Consider the following 14,834-nt stretch of genomic DNA (forward strand, 5'->3'; position numbering starts at 1 on the left):
GTGGTAATGAGGTATCCTTCCAGGGTTCCCTTTACAACTTTTGGGGTATACAGCTGAGCCCTCAGGCATGAGTTTCTTGGTCCTTGGCTCCTCAGATCGAGTCAGTTCAGCTCCTTTAAAAAAAAAGTCAATCAGCTCAGAGCCTACCCTAAGAGCTGGTGAGCATGTCTGGATTTTCTACTAAGTAGTGAATCATTTATCTGATAGGCCTGGCTGTGATTTTATCTTCCCATCTGCAGCTTAGGGAAGTAAATGTCCCAAAGAGGCCAGCTGGCCATCTACCCTGAGTCCTCTCCAGAGTGATTTTCCCTGGTGAATCTACTGTGGTCCATAGCTTGGCCTCTGCTTTATTATGCAGAAGCTGAATTGGATAGATATGCTAGGAGTGGGTGGTTCCTCCAGGATGGCCTCATAACTGACCCAGCTCAAGGAAGCTGCTGCTAAAACTGGATTTCCAGCTCAGGAGCTCAGTGAGAATGCTGCACTTAACTGGAGGCTCACTCAGATCCTGTGGGTGGCTGATGAGTGTTCCAGGACTCAGCCTGCTATGCCATCTGCAGAGCATAAACTCGTTCTGTGAGACCACAGTCCCCAGGCCCAATCGCCTCTGCCTGGTGCTTGGACCAGGCTTGCCCCTGACCCCTTTTTATGTGTCCTGGTCTGAGCAGCCCTCTTGGTGTGGCAAGCACATTCCTTAGTCACCTCTTTAGTCTTCTGAGTATGCCAGATGCAGTGCAAGGGGCTTTATATGTGTGAATTGCACTGCCCTCATTTTAAAGATGGGGAAGTGGAGATTCAGAGAGGAAGGATAGGCTTAACTTTGCATGGCTCTTAGTGAAGGAGAAGGGATTTTAACTGAGGAGTTTTTTCTCTGTCTCTTCAATGACTTTGCACATCACTGACTTCATCTCTGGTGTCTGTGATGTTATGGTTTGGCAGAAATGCCATTTATTGGGATTTCAGCAGATCTCCCTCAGGGGTCAAGCAATTGTTTGGCTCATATCCCATGGCTGCAGAGTGGCCGCTATTACATTCTCCTTGTTTCCCTTCTTGGAAGCATGGCCATGCTTCCAGAGGCCAAGGGCCTGTGAGGAGGGTGCCTGTGGGTGGTGCAGGGCAGCCTCGAGCCCACCCTGCCATCACTGGGCTGGCAGACCTGTAGATACCTCTAGCCTCAGGTCCTACTAGTCAGTGACACATGAGGGGGTCCCAGTTTGGATGCCAGCACCCATCACCTGGCCCACCCTTGATACTTTCCTCAGTTTCGGGCAAGATGCAGACCCCTGAGCCAAGCTGGCTGTGTATGTGCTCTGCCAACACTTCCTCACTTAGTGGCCGAGAGGAGGATGCAGGAGGCCCCTGGAGCCTGCTTCTCTTTCAACCAGTCATTCACCAGTGCTTCTCACAGAGACCTTCCCTCTGTCTACCCAGGGCATCTCCCATGTCTCCCTGATGGGCCCACTGTACTCACTTGGGCTGAAGTGGGTGGGGTGGCTGCCATCTGTGAGGTGGCAGGAGGTATTTGTCCCCTTGGGAGTGCACATAGGACTCCACTGAGCCATTTCTCTCTGAGCCGTGGTTTCTTTCTCTTCCTACCAGTTTAACACCTGCTCTCCTCTGCCACTCGCCTTGCTTCTGAACACTTGCTCATGGGATCACGGAGTTATGGTGGGGTCAGCTATTCTCGTGGTACTCTGTCAGGGACAGTGCAGAGCCATAGTGCTCATACAGTCAGATAGGTCTTCACCTTCTCATCATGAGGGCTGGAGTATCTGTCAGGGCTGGTCTGTGGGCTCTGCCCTGCCCTCCTTCTCTCTCCCTCAGGGTCAGGGCCTGGGGTTGGGAGATTAGAGGTAGAGGGGGAGGAGCCTGCATTCCTCCAACCCTGAGCACTGTGCTGAGTACTTCTGCTGCCCTTCCCTCTTCTCCACACCCTAGGAGCAAAGATAAGTAAAATGCTATGAAAGCAGTCACACAGGAGAAAAGAGCACCCAGGCCCTGAGGTCCAGGAGGCGTCATTCCCAGAGCTACCAGAGCAGTAGCCCTGGAAAATATGGAAGGAGCTGTCAGCCATGGCCTAGGGCCTGAGCATGTGGTTCTCAGGAAAACTGGGCAGGATGTCTGACTTTCAGGTGTGACCGCAGAAGGCTCTGGCCTCTTCCTGGGAAAAGCCCTTCTGCGTAGCCAGATATCAAGTCCTGTGACCCAGGATCCCTCCCTAACCTGCTCTTTAGGTCTCTTGCCTCATCTGCCTCTTGTTTTCAACAGAGTTTGTCCTCTCACTTCTGGAGAAGATGCAGACACAGGAGATCCTGAGGATACTGCGGCTGCCTGAGCTAGGCGACTTGGGCCAGTATTTCCGCAGCCTCTCGGCCACCACCCTTGTGAGTATGGGTGCCCTGGCCGCCATCCTCGCCTACTGGTTCACTCACCGGCCAAAGGCTTTGCAGCCACCATGCGACCTCCTGATGCAGTCAGAAGAAGTAGAGGTAAGCAGGGTAGGAGCCATTCCACTATGGAAAGTAGGGGCAGAGGACAGGTATCTTGGAAGTAGAAGCCAGACTTGCGGCTTCTTTGACCTTACATGGCCCAGAGAAGCTCTATCTCCCCTGGCAGTCAGCCACCTAGCTCTGCCGAAGTCTTGGGCAGGGTCTCCTATCATGCACTCCTTTTACCTCTCCCAGGAACTGCCTCTGGGCAGAGCCTGACCTGGGCCTTGCATGGGGCCTCTGGTTTGCCTGCTTCCCCAGGTAGAAGGGCCTTGGCTCATTGGTGTTGCAGTAGGAAACCTAAGCAGGTTCTTGAGGAGCCACCTGGTAGATTTCCTCCCAAACTCTCCTGGCTGGTGTTGGGACCCAGAATTCAGCCCACTCCCTGGCCCTGCTCTCCCTGAGCATGTGGATTCACACATGGTGCCACCAAGGGGAAAATGATACAGGGTTTAGTGGACAAGGGTGTTCTAGGCTAAGCCTGGAAGGACTGGTGAGGTGTGTTTCATTATTAAGCTTATGGAATTTATTTTTGCCTTTTAAAAATTTACTTTTTCTCCTCTTTAATTCTATTCATTTGGAATAGATAATGTATTCACATAGTCCAAAAGAAACAAAAGGAATGTGCTGAAAAGCTTGTCTTCTTCCCTGCCCTCCCGGTTCTCTTCCCCGCTCTCCCGGTTCTCTTCCCCTGAGGCAACCTGCTAATGTTCTGTCCTGGCCATGAGCAGATGTGTAGAGATGCTCCCCACCTTTAACTCATACCTACCACATACCCTGTTGTGCATCTTGCCATTTGGTCTTGACAGTGCACCTTGGCGGTCATAAGCAAAACAGCCCCATGGGGAGGTAGGGGCTGGGATCTTCACGGCCTTTTTCCAGCAGAATTGTATGTACAAAGGTGCAGGTGTGTGCTGCAGCACATGGGGGCTTTGTGCGGGGAGCTGGGCAGTGGAGAGGGACTGGCCAAGTGCTGCTGAAAATGGCCTTTGGTGACTGGCAGTCCTGGATTTGAAGCCTGGCTGTGCCTCTGTGTTGTATGGTCCCAGGCAGTTTCTTAACTTTCTGAGCCTCAGGGCCCTCCGTTGTAAGGTGGGTAATAAAAAGAGCACCTGCTTTCTAAGATGTGGTGCCATGACCCAGATAAGTCACTAAAGACGGTTGTTTTGGGTTAAGCTTGTGATTATAATGCATCTGGAGAGGTCAGCAAGGACAGAGCCCTGTGAACTGTGCAGGGACCTGCAGGGGGAACAGTGTGGAGCTATTTGGGATTTTCAGTAGGGAGAGACATGGCCAGTTTATGCTGTAGAAGGGTGGGTATGATGGGGCAAGCATAAGAAGGCAGCTGCAGGTATCTGAGTTGGAGGTGACAGTGGTCTGGATGGTCTCGGAATGGTAAGAGAGATGACCCTGGCTCATGTGTAGGGGCCACTGAGTGAGTCACATTGCTGATCTAGAAGACAGGGACATGGAATGAAGCTAACCCCTCCCTTCCTGGAATGACTGATCCCTCCCTTGCCTCATCCCCCAGGAGCACAGAAAGCCAGAGTGGCTGCAGTGGAGTAGGCAAAGGAGACAGTGGTAGGAAATGAGGTGGGAGAGGTAAGAGGGGCCCAGATCAAACAGGACCTGGCAGCATTGACTGTGCATACTGTGTGGTGAGAAACAACTCAGACCATGTCACTCCGCCTAGCCTAAAACCCTCTCCTGGCTCCCCATTACCCGCAGCCTCAAGTCCAGATTCTTTGCCTTGATCTGCAACCTCTCTGGCCTCCTCCCACACCACTGCCATCTGGAGCTCCGTGAACTGCCTATAGTTCCCCAAACACACCTGTGCCTCCTGCCAGGGCATTTGCATGTGCTGCTGCCTATGCCCAGGTTGCTGTTCCTGCCTTCTCACTCTGCCTGGCAACCCCCATGCATCCTTTGAATCCCAGCTTGGCAGCTGCTTGGTAACACACATGCCCAATTGTTGAGCCTCTTCTGTCTCTGGCAGACAGTCTCTCCTTGTACCATATATGTTGCTTAGGTGCCAACTGGGTCTGATTAGATGTGTCCCAGCTTCCCTTGCGGGTCTTTGGTGGGATTGGTCCTCAAAAGCACTGGCCAAGCAGAGCTTTCCACTCCAAAACAGTCGAGAGCTGCCTGTGGTTTTGAGTTTGGCTGTTTGCTTTCTGGTTCTCACAGACATTTTTTCCTTAGACCTGATGTTCCAAGAGGCAGGAGGCTCTCAGCCAACCCAGCTCAAATAGTGCTCGAAGAAGAGGTGGAGCTATGATACTAGAGAGTCTGGGTTTGGGCACTGTGGGGAAGGGTGCAGGGTGGGAGGGGAGGGGGGCAGGAGAAGCCTGGCTCCTCGCCCTACTCACCAGCACAGAGGGGGTCTGCCGCCTTCCTACTCTGCACCTGTACCACTTTGGGCCCAGGAATTTCCTGCCTGCCTCTCCTCCCCCATTGCACATGGACATCATTCAACCTGTCCTCCCTCCCTAACCTCTTAGACCTCTGTGCCTGGGACAGAACCTTCAGCACAATCCTCTAACTCACATTATTATATGAATGATGGGTGGTAGCCTTCTTAGCTAACACCACATCCAAATGATCCTTAACCCAGGGGCATAGCAGCAGATGATGGGATAGGGGATACCTTTGCAGGTTGTTCCTAATGCCAGGGGATGGCCTGAATCTAGCCCATACTCCTCACAGTGTTGTATGATTGAGCCATGGGTGTGTATGAACAGTAACTGAAAACTTGGGACATTCTGTATATGCTGAGCTGGTGTGTGAATGCTGTGTGTGTGTGTGTGTGTGTGTGTGTGTGTGTGTGTGTAGTTTGTATGTGGGGACACTGGTATACCTGGCCTACATGCAAGAGCCAACTATGTTGAAGTGTGGCTATGTGCACATTAAGTGTGTACAGTCCAGGTGTGTGTAGTCCATGTGTATGAGGGCACACAGAACATGCCACAGTGCTAACTGTGTGCACGGGTTGCACATGCGAGCTGTGTATAGCCTTGTGCATACTGGGGCCCTCCCCTGGCTCCCCTACCTGCCTCAGCCAACTTCTTTGGCCCATGCTTGGCTTGTAGGACAGTGGTGGGGCAAGGCGATCTGTGATTGGGTCTGGCCCTCAGCTACTTACCCACTACTACGATGATGCTCGGACCATGTACCAGGTGTTCCGCCGTGGGCTTAGCATCTCAGGTAAGAACGGATGTGTGGCAGGGGTTGAGTGGGTGCAAGGGTGGGTATGCAAACATGATACCAGGGACATGGCAGGTGAGTTGTCCCCAGGTTCAGTGGAGAGAAGCTACTCCTGGCCTTCCTCCCACCAGTCAGAGAAGCAGCTGCATTATATGGCCAAAGGTCTGACCTCAGCTTTGTTCCAGCCCTTGAGGCAGCTTGACGTTAGGCCATCTTTTGGCCCATGCTCTATACTCTCGGTGAATCTTGAGCTGCCAGGCCACTGGCTGGCATGGTTCCAAACCGGAACCTTTGAAATGTCTGGGTGCTCTCAGGGTAAGAGGCAAAGAAATGCAGCCTACCACCTCCTCCCAGTGGCCCTCTGGTGTCTGTATCCTTTGGGTCTGCAATAAGGGTCACCACAAAAGTTATGGTGGGGACTGGGCACTGCATCCTTCCTCATTTCCAGACCTCCCTGATCCCTGAGGTGATGCCACACTTGTGTGCTTTAGGGCCTCCTGAGCTTCAGCAGATTAGGCAGGAAGCTGGCAGTGCAGGAGGGCAGTTCACTTGGCCCATGGACACACTACTGTATGGGATGTCCATCCAGGTTCCTGATGGGTGGATGCAGGTGGCACACCCACCTTGACCCCTCCCTGGCACAAGGCATTCTTATCTTTCTGCAGGGAATGGCCCCTGTCTTGGTTTCAGGAAGCCCAAACAGCCTTACCAGTGGCTGTCCTACCAGGAGGTGAGTGATAGAGGACAGACCCCACCGTGATAGATCTGGCACTCAGGGTGGGTAGGGAGGGATGTGGGCACCTGCTAGGTCTCAGAGGGTCATTTTTTATTTTCCTGGCCTGTCTGCCAAACTCCTGGCAACAGCCTTGAAGCACTTCCAGCATCCTGGATTGGGAGTCAGGGAGGACCCTCAGACCTGTAAGAATCCCAGCTGGGTGTGGTGGCTCATGCCTGTAATCCCAGCACTTTGGGAGGCCAAGGCAGGTGGATTGCCTTAGCTCAAGAGTTCAAGACCAGCTTGGGCAATACGATGAAACTCTCCATCTCTACCAAAATACAAAAAAAAATTATCCGGGTGTGGCAGCATGCACCTGTAATCCAAGCTACTTAGGAGGCTGAGACAGGAAAATTGCTTGAACCTGGGAGGTGGAGGTTGCAGTGAGCAGAGATTGCACCACTACACTCCAGCCTGGGCAACAGAGCAAGACTCTGTCTCAAAGAAAAAATAAAATAATCCCTCTTGGGGATCTCCTTCCCCTGTTGAAGAGTCCTTGCTTTCCTATCACTTCCCCACATCTGTGTGCAGGTGGCCGACAGGGCTGAATTTCTGGGGTCCGGACTTCTCCAGCACAATTGTAAAGCATGCACAGATCAGTTTATTGGTGTTTTTGCACAAAATCGGCCAGAGGTGAGCATCCGCCTTAACTGGTTTTAGAGGGATTAGTGAAGTTGGGGTGGGCTACCATGAAATAGTCCTGCTTCCACTGTTTGTAGGGCCCAGGATGAAAGAAAAGACAGAGACCCTTGGGCTGTGCCACCACCTCTCTTCCCAAACCCGTTCTGCCCCTCATCAGCACTGACCACCCCAGCCAAGCTCCACCTACACTCCCACCCAGCTCTACAAACGGCTGCCCCTTGGGCCAATGAGAGATTAGAGCGCTACCCTGCCCTTAGGCCCAGGTGACCAGGGTCCCTTCTCTAAGCCCTATGCCTGTGGCAAGGACTTCACAGGCCATGGAACTGTGCTTGGGACAGTTTGGACTCGAAATCCAGAAGTTACAGAACTCCCTGGGACAGGCCTAGTCCAGAAGGCTGTGGGTGAGCAGACACAACCCATTAACTTCTGTGTCTCCATAGTGGATCATTGCGGAGCTGGCCTGCTACACATATTCCATGGTGGTGGTCCCGCTCTATGATACCCTGGGCCCTGGGGCGATCCGCTACATCATCAATACAGGTAAGCCCACTGCCACCCCATCCTGCCACTGGCAGCTGGCCCCCAGCCTCCAGCTTCTCAGGTTATGCTGATTGTCTGACACTCGTAAGAGGCACTTTGCTCTCAGAAAATACTAGAGGCTTACATTGTGGCCCCTGAGTTGGCTTCCTGAGTCAAGCTGTTCCCAGTCAGACTTCACCTGAAGGTGAGCCACAGGGCTCAGCTGCCAAGAAGGAGCCTTTGCAGCAGCCTCTACACAGGGTATAACCTCTGAAGTTCATGACAGCTTGGCACAGATGCAGGGGGGTGGTAAATATCTCAAGACCTGGGATGATGGGGCCAGAGCCTAGAGCAAAGGGGAGCATGGAATCTGCCTGAGAAGGTTCCCTGGCCTTCTGCCCTTGGTTCTGCCCAGGATCCATGGCACATTTCTCTGTACACAAGACCTGTCTTATGTATTTATTTACACACAAGCTGTGGGCACGCAGCCCATGGAATTGCTGCCTGGCACATGCTGCCTACAGTCATGGCCTGGGCCCACATGGCCTGACTCTCCTTGATGGCCCCTGCAGCGGACATCAGCACTGTGATTGTGGACAAACCTCAGAAAGCTGTGCTTCTGCTAGAGCATGTGGAGAGGAAGGAGACTCCAGGCCTCAAGCTGATCATCCTCATGGACCCATTCGAAGAAACGCTGAAAGAGAGAGGGCAGAAGTGCGGGGTGGTCATTAAGTCCATGCAGGCTGTGGAGGTGAGGGTCTGCTTCTGGGCTGTTTGCTAGGCCACTGCTGGCTGGTCACCGAGTCAGAACTTCTGGTTATCTGTCCCTTTCATGTCCTGGGGTGGTGGTTTTGGGCCCTCAGGGTGTATCAGTGTCTAGATAGGGCAGGCTTTGCAAGGGCTGGTGTTGGTGGTGGGGTTGGTGCCCACAGGCATCCTCTAGGAAATAGGTGCTGTGGCTGGATAACTAGCCTCACTCTAGGGGCTGACTGGTGGACCGTGGTGCCAGCTTACCCCAGAGGTACTCACATGGCCTCTAGAGCATTCTCATTTTCAGCTAGCCCCAGCCTGTCTTTGTCTGAGGACTGCAGACATAAGTCCAGGAGTCTGGGAGAGGTTCTTGCAAATGTGATCTAAATCCCCAGCAGCCAGAAGAAGTGATTTTTCTGTGCCTGGCCTCCCCAGAGACATCAGGTTGATGGCAGCTTGTGATCTGCTGGGATGACACAGGACATCCTGGCCGCCAAGGCCTCAGTAGCAGCTGATCCCCCACTATGCCCTACTGGATCTAGGTCCTGAGCCCTCCTTCTCCTCCTGCCTCCCTGCATGCTCCCCACTGTACTGGTAATGTCTGTGCGTTATACCCCTCCCTGGTAGTGGCAGCTGACCTACACTGGCAGCCCCCGCCTGCCCTGCCTGCACTGACTGCTCAGCCAGAAACCTAGTCCACCCAGCTGCTTCATCCTGAGCATGTGCCCAGCCATGCCAAGGGCACCTTAAGCCCAGCGTGCTCACACCCAGAGTGCAATTGTACAGTTGGCATGCACACTATGCTTAGCCTTTCCCTGGGGTTCAGGCTCCCTGTCTTTAATATGTGGGGTAGCCTAGAACCTCTAGTCACCCTCTCTGTCTCCCAGGAGCCTCAGGCCTAGACGTCTGTCTGAGAAGAGGCCACTGAAGTCATGTCTGCCATGACCACCTCAGTGGCCTCTTTGGTATCTTAAATTCTGGGCTGGGTGCAGGAGTGAGACCTACTGAGCTTTTTATTCTGCTGTGTGTGTGTGTGTGTGTGTGTGTGTGTGAGAGAGAGAGAGAGAGAGAGAGAGAGAGAGAGAGAAAGAGAGAGAGAGAAACTTTGAGCATTTAAAAACAGCATTTTCTTCTTTTAGGACTGTGGCCAAGAGAATCACCATGTTCCTGTGGTAAGCTAATCCACCTGCAAGTCTTTATTGAGTGAGATAGTGTGCAGGGCTTGTCCTTAGAGTCCCTGACTGTGCACAGACCAGCACCTCTGTGTTAATAAGCAACTCCTGTGTGCAAGTCAGGAAATGCCCACTTGGGTGTCCAGGACTTCTGTGGGCTAAAGGCCCAGGGAAGGACCTGGAACAGGAGTCAGGTATTTGGGAGGGAGAGAAAAGAGCTGCCAATCCTAGCCACCCTTGATTCTTCAGGTAACTTCTTTGGGAAGTCTTATTTTCTCACTGTGAATATGGTGAACTCTCCAGAAGATGTGGTAGACAGAAGCAGTAATGGAACCAGAAATAGACTTTCAGGGCAAATGGCCTGTGGCATCTGCTGTCTTTGTTCATCTTTGCTTTGTGAACTTTTCTGTGCATCATTCCCATGTGGTACTTTCTGGGGTTGAGCCACAGCGAGGACAACTGCCCCCGGGATGGGCCATGTGGGGGTTTCCAACTTTCTGAAAGGCATCTGACCTCCTGGCCTCCCTCCAGCTTAGTCCTTCCCTCTCCCTTCACACAGGCCTGCGCAGGTCACTGCCTGCTTCCCAGGGTGCTGCACGGGTAGCCCCTGGTGTTTGTCCACCTCCCATACATCATGCCTCAGCCTTAGAGAACCGCTCTCCCATCCCTGAGCACCCTTTGTCTCTTGTGCCTCTGTGCCTGTGCCCAGGCTGGTTCTTCTCCCCAAAACGCCCACCCTCACTTCATCTGGAGAAATCCTGCCTGCCCTTCCATCTCAACTCAACTGTCACCTCCTCTGGGAAGCCATCCTCTGCATGCAAGCAGGCTTGGTGGGCTCCTCCAGGTGACCCCAGACTGTGTGCCCAGTGGGGGCAAGGGCTGGTGCAGAGCAGCCTTGGTGACACAGTGGGCAGCTCAGTGCCCAAGCCACACATGATCCCAAGCCTAATCCCAGATACTTGGGAGAAAATGGGAAGGAAGGAGGGAGGGAACTGGGTCACATCCCCTAGAAAGGTCAGAGCTTTGATAGAGGCTGAGATGTGGCCACTGAAGCCCAATCCCACCTAGGAGAATTCAGCCCAGGCTTAAGTGGGCGAGGCAGTGGGACCAGATGTGAGGTTGGTGGGACAGAGCAGTGTTCACACCCCAGTTTGGTTTCCTCAGCTTCTTTTTCTTTTTCCTGAGTGTTCTCCTGCCTACCTTTCTGAGTGCAGCACACAGGGGCATGCATGCATGCCCAACACATGTCCACACCCACATACAGCACACACAGGGGCCTGGCTGGTGGGGGAGCCCAGGCATCTGGGACCCCAGCTGGCCATACTGGGTCTCCCTAACAAACTCCCCTTCTCACCCTTGCAGCCCCCGCAGCCTGATGACCTCTCCATTGTGTGTTTCACAAGCGGCACAACAGGTAAGCAGAGGCATGCAGATTCCCAGCCATGGCTACCTGCCCCTTTCGCTGGTGGCCTAGCAAGTGACTGTTGGAGTCTTTGATGCCCTGTTTGAAATGGGCTGAGCCTTGTCTGATGCCTGGGTCCAGACATTGGGTCCCTCCTGCACCTCCCAGTGCCCAGCATAGGAGTGGCCAGGTGCAGGTGGACAGTGTGAATTGGGAAGTCCAGGGTGTGGGCTTGACACCTCCCAGAGTTGAGTCAGTAGAGTCATGGGCAGCTGGATCATGTGCTGAGGGAGGCTTCCTTCTCACTGGGGTCATTTCTCTCTGGGAAACAGCTCTCACTTCTTTGCTTTCTACCCCTGCCTGGCCTTTGTGTCGGGGACTGGGGAAAGAGTGTGAGGTTTGCTTCTGAGAGCCTCGGTTTGAGTCCTACCTCCACTGCTTGCTGGGGGACTGTGAGCCAGTCATTTAACTTCTCTGCCACCAGTGTCCCCAATTTCTCATCTGCCATGAGGATGGCCAAAGGTGCCAAGTGGGAGATGGGACAGTGTGTGAAAGGGCAGTGCAGATGCTCTGCAGGCTGGGGCTGGTGTCCTGTGAGCAAGGCTGTCAGGCAGAGGACACAAGCAGAAATTACACCCTCTGTGCTTGGAATTGACAGAAGAGTACACATATCATCAGCGGTGACAGGAATAATCAAAGAAGGCTTCCTAAAGGAGGCAGAATGCACAAGAGGACACAGCACAGGCACAAACCTCTGCATTTCTATAGCACACTGTCCACCCTCTCTCTGCACCACTGGGGCCTCAGCACAGCCTGTGAAGTGCGCAGGATTGTCACCAAGCCTGCTCCAAGGGGACATCACCAGCAAGTGGAAGCACCAGGACTTATGCCCTGCTCTTGTAATTCCAAGGCCAGTGCCCTTCCCAATGCTGCCTTTTCATCTCATCTGATGATGTGGATGTCACTTGCCTTGCCCTGAATGGACAGGAAGTCTCCAGCCTTCTTCTTCCAGACTGAGGATTGGCCCATCTTGATGACAACTCTTGGTGGGCAGTAAACTGGGGCTCTGCCTTCCACAGAGGCAGCCTCTAAGACATTTGGCAGACCCGTGACCAACCCTACAAGCATGATTATTCATGTCAGTGGGTCATGATAAACGTGTTTTATTGAATAGAGATAGATTTTTACCATTAACTCACATGGGTTCAAGGAACTTCCACTATACTCTACTAAACTCTGTCAGAAACGTAACAACACAGCCCTTCCTCTCCAGGAGCTGACATCCAGAGCCAACCAAGAATTCAAAAATGCACCTTCAGGTTTATGTTGCTTTTTAAATAGCGTTTTCCAGTGTCTTTTTGTCTTGAGGTTTTTGTTTGTTTTTTCAGGCCATATATGCTCCTTATTGCAGTGACTAAATGCTGCTGTTGTAGTGCTAAAGCAGCCAGAAAATAAGTAAACACATGGGTGAGTGTCTTGAGTTTTACCATGTGAATTTTTGGTGACATGGTTTTGGAGAGCAGGTCACTGCTATGGCCTTACCTTCAGACCTGCCTTCAAAGTGTCCCTTCAGGCTTTTAACAGGTCACTTGGTCACAGACATTGCCCTTGGATCTGGAAAAGACTTCATGATGCAGAAGTGTTCTGTTCCCTGGCTAGGGAGGGCAGACATCACGTCCAGTGCTTTTCCAGACTGTAGAAAGCTGAGCCATCCTGCTCAAGCTCTGTGTGATGGAAGCAGAATATATGGGGCTTGAAACACAGGCTGTGATTTACTTTCCCAGACCTCCCACTCCAAAGCTATGGCTGGTGCCTGGGCAGAGCTGGGGGAGGGAGCAGAGCCCTGGCCTGATATCACCCCGCCTGGCCGTGCACTTGGATTTCCTTGGCTTTAGGCTAAGCCTGTGCTGTGCCTCTTGTGCTCATTCTCTCATCGGGCACATCAGCCTTGTGTGTCTTCAGCATCACAGCCCAGATCCAGCTTCCCTTAAATGTAAGCTGAATGTCCTGGCTCCCAGCCTTATCAAGGGCCATGCTCTTTTCTTGGAGAAAGATGGAAAATATGATCTGATCCTGACATTTGGCCCGTGATTCTGGTGGAATCATTCTGGGCAGATTTCCTTCTTGGCATGCGGTGGAAAGATCTGCTGATCCCTAGAATAAGTCAGGGCTTTGAAGCCCCTGTTCAGGCCAAGAAGGCCTGGGAGGAGGTGAGAGCTTGTGGTCTGTCTGTACCCAGTGATGGCTGAGGGGTAGACATGTGGTTTGCTGTTCCTTTCGAAATAACTGTTAGCTGGACTGGAATCTGAACCCACTACCACCTCTGAAAAAAAGATAATATGTGGGTATAACACAGCCCAGTTTGGGAAATGGGGTCCCTTGAATGACAGGATGTTTTATCCTTGTGAGTTCATGTACCTTATCTTCCCAGTGAAGTAAATACTGTGGTCTTTTAAAACACACTCTTCCAGTCTATGTGTTTTTAGCACTCTTTTTCTAATTCATCTGTATTCATTCATTCAGCTCATTTTTGTGAGTACCCACTATGCATCAGACCCAGTGTTAGGGGCTGAGGGCATAGGGATGGAGAAAACACAGGTCTGCACCCATGAGCTCCCAGCTCATATCATCAGGCAGTTACAATACAACGTGGTCACTGCCTTGAGGTCTGCATGCCTGGTGCATGGGGTACCCAGCCACCGAGAGGTCAGTACAGCAGGACAGAAAGGATTCCCGGAGGAAATCAGTCTAAGCAGAGTCCTGAAGGATCAGTAGCTGGAGAAGCCAGGGAAGGGCATTCCGGGCAGAGGAAAAAGCATGTCTGGAGACCTGGTGGCAGCACAGAACACACTGCTTTGAGGGAGTGTTGAGAGGAAAAGAGAGGGCCTGGGGCAGGGCCTGAGGGCATGAGCATGAGGGAGATGATGGGACAGGAGTTCCCAAAAGAGACCAGGTAGGAGTGGCTGGATAGGCCAGACGAGAACAGGATCTGTCAGCATCATCTGTGGCTAAGTTGTAACTGGAGGATATCACCAGGAAATGACCTGCTGTTGCTCTTGACAAAGGCTGGTCCTGGGGCGTGGGGTGGAGGAGAGGCTGGTTGCTGTGGACTGAGGAGTGAATGGGAAGTGAAGATGTCAATTCAGTCCAAGCATGTGTGCATTTCTTTCAGGAAGCTTGGCTGTGCCACCAAAAGGCATGCCCCATCATGGCCATAGCAACACTGTTTGTAATAGTCAAAATCTGGAAACAACTCAAATGCTTATTTGCTTACAACAGAACATTATGCCACAATGTTGAGCAAAAGAAACCAGCCACAAAAGATTGTATGATTTCTTTCATATAAAATCATAAAACATGATAAACTACCCTGTGGTTTTACAAATCAGGATAGGGGGTGCCTTCTGGGATAATGACACCCTGAAAGGGTTATAAGGAAGCCTCTGGGATGCTGGTGATGTTCTTGATCTGGGTGCTGGCTGTACAGCCAAGTTCACTTTGGAAAACTCCATTGAACTTTATGGTTATTTGAGTACTTTTCCATGTGTGTTATACTTGAAGAGAAAGTTGGTGTTTTTTATTTTTATAGTTGACTATGAAGGTATGGCAGAAAGCAAGACTGACAGGTGGAGGGGCCAAGGAATTTGGGGGAGGTTTTTGCTCTTGTAGAAATGTTTCTTGTGGCTGAGAAGGGACCACTAGAGACAGAGGAAAGGAAGAGGATGCTCAAGCAGCAGAGCCCCCCCAAGCTTTGGTGTGAGTGGGGGAGAGAGGAGGCCTCGAAGCACCAGGGAGGAGATGGCCCTGCTAGGAAGGAAGGGGTAAGAGCAGAGTCTGGGAGGCCAGGAAGATGAAGAGAGTCCTCTGATGGCTTCTGCCTC

At 52.2% G+C, this 14,834-nt stretch overlaps 1 protein-coding gene across 6 annotated transcripts in view; it reads left to right on the forward strand.

Moving 5' to 3' along the window:
- Positions 1-14,834, forward strand: part of ACSL6 (acyl-CoA synthetase long chain family member 6) — a 58,226-nt gene that overhangs the window by 15,294 nt on the left and 28,098 nt on the right. For all 6 annotated transcript variants that reach the window (XM_017532475.2, XM_017532477.2, XM_017532472.2 and 3 more), the window contains exons 2-9: positions 2,269-2,489; positions 5,579-5,693; positions 6,359-6,423; positions 7,000-7,101; positions 7,551-7,650; positions 8,202-8,380; positions 9,519-9,551; positions 10,914-10,965. In XM_017532475.2, the coding sequence (XP_017387964.1) occupies positions 2,295-2,489; positions 5,579-5,693; positions 6,359-6,423; positions 7,000-7,101; positions 7,551-7,650; positions 8,202-8,380; positions 9,519-9,551; positions 10,914-10,965 (841 nt within the window). In that variant the 5' untranslated portion in view covers positions 2,269-2,294. The remainder of the gene's footprint in view (positions 1-2,268; positions 2,490-5,578; positions 5,694-6,358; positions 6,424-6,999; positions 7,102-7,550; positions 7,651-8,201; positions 8,381-9,518; positions 9,552-10,913; positions 10,966-14,834) is intronic.

Source organism: Cebus imitator, unplaced genomic scaffold, assembly GCF_001604975.1.
Source record: "Cebus imitator isolate Cc_AM_T3 unplaced genomic scaffold, Cebus_imitator-1.0 Scaffold76, whole genome shotgun sequence".
NCBI lineage: Eukaryota > Metazoa > Chordata > Mammalia > Primates > Cebidae > Cebus > Cebus imitator.